Raw genomic sequence first — 7,539 nt, 5'->3', positions numbered from 1 at the left:
TCCCTTTTAAAACACATACAGAATTCTTTGCCAAATTGAAAAGGTTTAATAAATTACCAACCAGTTTTCTGTTTACTTTTGCTGTGTTGGAGGTCAAAGGGACACTCTAAGCACAGTTCATTCACAAAGCAATTAAAACAGATGCATGAACCTATGCAAATACTTGGTTAAAAAAGCTTTAAGAAGAGCCCATGCTCTTCAACAACCAATACAGCAGCAACGTGGAAAAGTCTATTATGGTCATATGATCTATCATGATTCCTATGAGGAAAGGCTGAGAGAACTGGAACAGTTCAGCCTGGAGAAGAGAAGGTTTTGGGGTGACTTAATTGTGCACCTCTAGTACCTGAAGGGAGCCCACAAGAAAGATGGTGAGAGACTACTTACAAGAGAGTGTAGGCATAGGACAAGGGGAAATAGATTCAAACTGAAAGACGGTAGGTTTAAGTTGGATGTTAAGAAGAAATTCTTTACTGTGAAACTGGAACAGGCTGCCCAGAGAAGTTGCGGATGCCCCATCCCTGGAAGTGTTTAAGACCAGGTTGGATGGAGCTCTGGGCAACCTGACTTAATTAAAGGTGCCTCCTGTCCTCAGAAGGGGGGTTGGAACTAGATGGTCTTTAAGGTCCCTTCCAACCCAGGACATTCTATGATAAACACAGACAGAAAAAGGAATCAAAAATAACAATGAGAGCAGCCTTGACATACATGCTGCTAAAAGATGCAAATACAGTAACAAATTATGGACTGTGCTCCATTTTCAAAAACTCTAAATATGAGCATTCCTACAACCCCACCATTCAATACTAAATACTGAAAATCAAGTTAATATATCCTCCTCATCCTTAATCCAGTAATACCTTTAAGTTCTGATGCACCTAATTGCAAAGCATTGCTGTAGCTAAAGATTATCCCCAGTCAGATAGATCCTAAGAAATCCTTTAAGCCTCCTTCTTCCAGAGGGATGAAGCAAGACCTGAAGGTAACAACACATGGAAAATGCATGAGAAATAGTAGCCTAACAGAGATAGTATAAAACAGGGCAACACCCAGAAAAATACAGCTCTTAATAGCTAGCCTCCATTTAAATGACATCTCCAGTGTTAGGTTTTTCCGTTATTGTGCATCACATGGCAGCTACAGCCCTGTCTGCACAGCCTGGAATTCAGGTACACAGCACAGAGCCCTGCGTAGCCAAGAGCCACCTTGAGGACAAAGCTGATAAAACAAAAGCTGATTTTCTTGCTGGGAAGAACAAACACATACAAAAATGATGCTTTCTTATGAACAACTAAACATGTTTATAGCACCATGTGTGCCTCCATGCACAACCTGGTAACATTCACTGGCTGCAGACCACTTCAGTCACTGATGTTGTGTGTGAGGCACTAGGGGTGAGCCCAGAGACAGGGGTTGGCTTCATTTCACAGGATGTTCTCAGAGGGCTGCTTCGAATTCATCTCCACTTGTCTGCTATGACACACTGCCCGCTCCTCTGCCTAAAGCACAAGGTGATCCAGTGCCCAGAGAAATCAGTGGAGCAGACATGAGGTCACAGACTTTCCTAGTCTTCTACTATCCTCTGAAGATGCATAGCCTGAAGAGCAGCTTGGGGCTTGTAACCCCCACACTGTAGGTATGTGTCAAGTTCCCCACAAGTAAATGGCATATATCTTTTAACACTTCTGAGGTACACTGATTCCCTGTTGCCCTCTCTATCTTCAGCATCTGCACAACTGTACCCATTAACAGCCAAAAGTCAGATTAACCTGCTTAGCACAGCTAACATTAGTGTTAACACTGTAGGAACATGTTTAAATTTGACACAGAGTAATTAAAGTAAATCATATGTATTTAAAGTACACTGTTCCAAAGGCACTCTCAAATCACTGCAGAGCTGTAGATAATTATGTATAGCACTCAGTGCACTGAAGAAAGACGATGAGGAAATGTTCTTGACAAAGTAAAGGGAGCGGGTGTGCTCTGAACATAATCTGAAGAAAGAATATGGGTGTTTCATAGCACATAACCCATAAATTAAGCTGTCAATAAAAAGAGAGAGAGAATAGGGGAAATAAAGGCAAAAGAAAAACAGCTATTCCTTCAAATGAACCTCAGCTGCTGAATTCCTTTTTATAAATCTAATTGTATATATTTTAAAATCCAGTATTACTTTGTTTTATGCATTATTTCCTAGATGACAAAATCGGCATAGAGGACCATGTATTTCTTGATACCGATTTGACAGGCAACTATATTATACTTTTCATGCTCACTGGTATGCCGCAACAGTTAATTTATTAAAAAATCAAAGCTCTGTAAAAACAAAGTTATATCTGTAGGATGTTTTCATGAGACATTGTTTTGCAGCTAACAGCCCCTAAAGAAGGAAAAAACTGGTAGATGAGAAAGGGTTCAACCCAAAATGACTAACAAGGAAGAGGAAGGAAAGCACAGCATGTGAATCTGCAGCAAAATCTAACGTAAGTATTGATCTCTGCAATCAGTAGCAGGTTGTCTTTCAGATCACAGGTACTTTTATAGTTACACAAACGTCCTTGCTTGCCTAACAGTGAAGGTCTTAAAACAACTGACCTGATATTTTTTTCCTATTTTTTTTTCAGGGGCTAGGGCATCCTGTTCAATCTGTCTATTGGGTATCAATTAAAAAGAAAAAATCCAGAGAAACAGAGTAAATAACAGATGATACTGTAACAGAAAATTACAGCATTAGCATAAGTAGAATAAGCAAACCTAGAGCAGCACAGCAGATTAACAACAATTACATCAACATAAAATCTGGTAAAAGACAGTTTTTTAAATGCTCTTACACAACATAAAATCTGGAAAGGCAGAAGGCTTTTCTGATGCTGAACTTATACACACAAAATAAACTCAAGTTACAGTGCTGAGAGATGTACGCATCTTACCCGTGAGTACAGCTTTAGCTGAAGGGTCTGCCAGATCCAGTGCAGATTTCCCATCGGTGTTCCGAATGTTTGGATCAGCTCCGTGCTGCAGCAGCACTGTGCAGGGAAAGCAGAAACAGTATCTTACCTCAGGTATACACAGGTTATTTACTGTCAAGTGTCTCCTTGGCATGATGAAGGCATAAACAAACATTGCACAATTTTCTTTATTTTTCCTTCTGGTTTTTTCTCCCTCTCTCTCCCTTTTTTTTCTTTTTTTTTTTTTTTTTTTTTTTTTTTTTTTTTTTTTTTTTTTTTTTTGTTAAGCACTGCAGCAAAGGATCTTCTCTGGGCTAAGGCTAAGTTGGCAAGTTAAGATATGGTAAGACCACATGACTTTGCATGATAAACATGAACCCCGACTCTCTTGCAATAGTCGGGTTTGGGTTCCTCCTGACAGCTAGCTGGTATGCTGTGCATTCACTGACTCACACTGGGAACTCTGCTGTGGAACCTGCTTCTGCCTTTACTACCACTACTGCTGCTTGTTACCACTCCTGTTCCTTCTCCAGCTGAATATTCCAAGTTACCCCGCCTCTATAAGTCAGCAATACTCACAGCCTTTCAGTGGCTCATCACTTGTATAGGAAATGTTAACCATGGCATATCAGCTCACCTTCAAGAAGTGGAACAAATAGGGTAAGATTTGTAACCTGCTACCCTGCAGACTGGATGCTCAGAGGCTGTTATACCCACTGGTATTTTTTTTTTTCCTACTAAGCCTATAAATACATGAAAGTTCAAGTACATAAAACCACTTAGAATACAATATACAACCATAAGGCTAAGAAGGTATTGATACAGTAAACTATCAACTAGAAAAGTTCATTTAAAAAATCCCAGTATTTCACCTGTGAACCCATTATGTTGTCAGAAACAACGTAATGCAATACAGATCACGACCAAGACATTTTGTACAGAACTGGAAAACAAAGCCCACAGGCAACATTAGAGGCCTGACAGAAAGGCCCCAAATGTCATGCAAAATAAGCACAACATATTACAAATTCAGAGCAACACACTTATTTTGTACAGGTGAATAACAGGACAGTATACAGAAACTCAGGTCACAGAGATGAGTAACAAAAAACAGCTGACATTTATGGTTAACAACATTTGTTGTGATACAGCTGGACTGAAGAAGTCAAGACAAAGAAATAGTTGCAAACAGTTTTTGTAACTAAGGGTATAAAAATACTTCACACACAGAATTCTCCAGAAAAAACATAATCTAATTCATAACAAAACTAATTACTGATACTGCATATATATATAGACACACACACATATATTTTAAAAAAACTTTAACCAGGAAACACTTTTCAGAAAACCTTTTTTCTAAATTAAAAATTTAACTGGTATTGTTTTTATTCAAACCTCTTTTCTTATACATTTCTGACTTCAAAATCTTGAAACATTGCCAAGCTTCATATATTTTAACTTACAGGGTGCAATGCTACATGCTTGTCCCCAGGCTGAATTTTTGCAGAAGTCTGGTGCTTCAGTGAAGTAAATTGACTTATCTTACGCTTTGATGAGAAGGCACAATTGCCTGATATTTTTGAAAGAAGACTCAAGTAGGAAGCCTATGAAAAAAACTCAGCTTTTTTTGTTTGGTGGTGGGGTTTTCTTCCCCTATGTCAAGACAAAAACACCAAAATGGGGATGGGGGGAGAAGAACAACCAGCTAGGACGTGCTCACTGAATCTTGTTAGGATCTAGCACCTACGTTTCTGAAGACACCATCTGTGCCATACGTGCTACCACCCACTGAGAGATCTTACTCACGGACAGGTTTGAGACTGAGCCAACCTCTCAAGCCACTCAGGCACATTCCAGGAGGAACAGGCAAATGAGACCTTTTGCAGATTTTTTAAAACACAACAGGCAGTATAAGAACTGAGTATGGAGAGAGAGATTCTGTACATCCCATCTCTTCCCTTGGACCCTGTTAGTGACTCTATGTACCTGGGAAGAAGGAAGCTATTTGTCCCAAGAGGCACCAGTGAAGGAGTAGTAGCCTGAAAGACATTACCAGCAACTAATTGTCTATCAAGAGAAAACAGGCAGTACAAAACACTGAAACACAGCACTGACCAGACCAGAAGCCAACAAAGGATTCACATGGCAAAAAGCCTCAGACAAAGAGCTAGGGGGAAAAAATGAAAAACAAGATGTAGCAGGGGAAAAGATAATAGCCCAGAAAAAAAGTCCATGAAGAAAGACCAAGACAGAGAAATGACTGGGATCTGACCCATTCGGAGGTTTGGACTAGCATGTGATGCCAAGATGAGGCAGGTTAGGGCAAGAAAGGTGACTTTAAAAAATGCCAAGTAACAGATGTAGAACTCTCAAAGGCACCTGCAACTGCTTGAGCTCAGTGCTAAAACAGAAGCACATTTTCAAGTCTCTTGATTCTTCCATCCTATGCAAACCAATCAAGAGTGCTTCCCGGCTACTTCTGCTGGCACACACAGATGATGACACACACAGTACTGCTTCCAGCTCCTCTCCTGGTAAAATGACAAAGGGTTCTGCACTATATCTAACCTGTTCAGTCATACTAATGAACCATGAAGTATTTGGCCACGGCTTACAACATAAAACTTCTGTGTCCAGTTTTTAGGCCTTTTAAAACCTAGGCAAATACATAAAAATTTACTAACAAGGCTTAACAGCCACAGGTATGGTCCTGGAGATACTGCCCTTACTCAGTCCTAGAAACACATCTACACCATGAAATTAAGGCAATGGCATCTTGGAAAAAGAAACCAATTATAAAAATAAAGACTGCATTAGAATGCATATGAACAAAGGAAGCAAATGGATCACAAAGGCCATCTTATTGTATTTCCTCTATTGACTAGTTTATTCTAACACCTCTATATCTTTTAAGTAAAAAAATTCATAAAAAGATATCCCAGTGAGCAATGTTGTCATCAACAGGAATTAAGAAGAGAAATCCAGCATTTGATGTTTAGGCTATCAGTATAACACAGCTGTACTTCAAAACCTGGTGAACCCCAGGTGGCTTCTAATTGAATGTTCTCCTGCATCTTCAAAATCTTCAACACTTTAGCCCAAGACAGTCTCTTCTAACAACAGGGTATTTGACATCTAGACACAGTGTGTCTCTCTAGATTTCCTTTTCAATATGCCAGGGATGTGTAAAAAATACAAGATAGATCTCCTCTGTGGGGAAAAAACTTTCCCTCTATAAAGAAACACAACAGAGCAAGATAATTGTTCTAGATAATTGTAGCTATTTTGGATTTCAAGCACCGCACACTGGTTTTAGAGGATGGTTTCTCAGTAGCCCGAAAAGGGGATGTGGAAGTAAATTTCTATGAAGAAACTTCAGTTCCAGTTCTAGAAGGAACAGAATTGCTCTTTGTATTGTAAGGATGTTGTGCACAAAAATTAACTCGTGAAACTTTGTTAATTAGCATACTTGGATATGCTGGTTTATGGGGACATTAGGGTGTATTATTTTTCTGTATTGGAGGCAGTGCCCTTAATAATCTAGCAATATCATTAACAGACTAGCCCTGCCTTTTCTACAGACCATATTGTACAAACAGTATAAAGAAGGTCTTCTTCTTACTGAATCTTCATATTGCATATAGATGTCAAAACCCTGTAACATTATCTATAGTACAAACACAGACTGGTCTAGAGTTATATTTTTTACCCTCACTGCAACTGCTAAAATACTTCAGGTTCTGATTTTCACACACTATCTGAAATACCTTATTTAATTACACTGCTATTATATCAGATCAGTACTAGAGACAAGAAAAGGCCATAAGTCTTACTCTATTTTTTTTAAAGCTGCTATATTGCATAGAGCATATACTACAACCACTAATTATTTCACATTACTGTCAACTCACTACAGCAGGATGACTCCTAAAATGAGACACTTGGCCCACAGCCTCCTGGCATAGGTATATTGAACTGTGAAATTAACCAAAACAACCTCATTCAGCTGTCAAGAGCAAACATTTTTACTTTTGTTCCTTTCAACTTTCACATTTTCACCAACAAGGTATGGCAAAAACTTCCCCACTAGCTATCAACAACTGTGTTTTTACTGGGGTGGGGGGAAGGAAGTTTGTCTACACAGAAACCATCACCCAAGTACTTAGTCCTTCCTGCTTCTTACTCCCACCGTTGAAAGTGCATCAAATGAAAACACTTTTAATTGAAAGACATAAATACAATGGAAATAGAATAGGGATAAAAATACATTTGTTTGTTCATATTAGCACAAAGATCAGTATAGTTCAGATATGACTTCTCTAGGCCCCAAATCTACAGCTTCCTGACTATCCCTACAGGAATGTTGATGGAAAAGTTCACATTTGGTTTCAAATCAGATGCATGCAAATCCAAAAAAAAAAAATGGCATCCAAATGGCATCCAAAAAAAAAAGACAACCAAATTTTTGACTGTTGAGTGAAAAATGCAAGAACAGGAAGACCTCCCAGAAGTATCTGTACTGCAAGCTACCAACTGCTTTTAATTATATTTCAAGAGTTGCTCACAGCTGTACCATTGCCTACTCTCT

General features: G+C 38.9%; 1 protein-coding gene across 1 annotated transcript in view; it reads right to left on the bottom strand.

The window, feature by feature from the left end:
* The window catches only part of LOC102031928 (poly [ADP-ribose] polymerase tankyrase-1), a 128,863-nt gene that overhangs the window by 97,986 nt on the left and 23,338 nt on the right, over positions 1–7,539 (bottom strand). The window contains exon 4 of the mRNA XM_014311935.2: positions 2,931–3,026. Coding sequence (XP_014167410.2) covers positions 2,931–3,026 — 96 coding nt within the window. The remainder of the gene's footprint in view (positions 1–2,930; positions 3,027–7,539) is intronic.

The sequence above is a fragment of the Geospiza fortis genome, unplaced genomic scaffold, assembly GCF_000277835.1.
Source record: "Geospiza fortis unplaced genomic scaffold, GeoFor_1.0 scaffold11, whole genome shotgun sequence".
Classification (NCBI taxonomy): domain Eukaryota; kingdom Metazoa; phylum Chordata; class Aves; order Passeriformes; family Thraupidae; genus Geospiza; species Geospiza fortis.
This window is presented reverse-complemented; position numbering and strand designations above follow the sequence as displayed.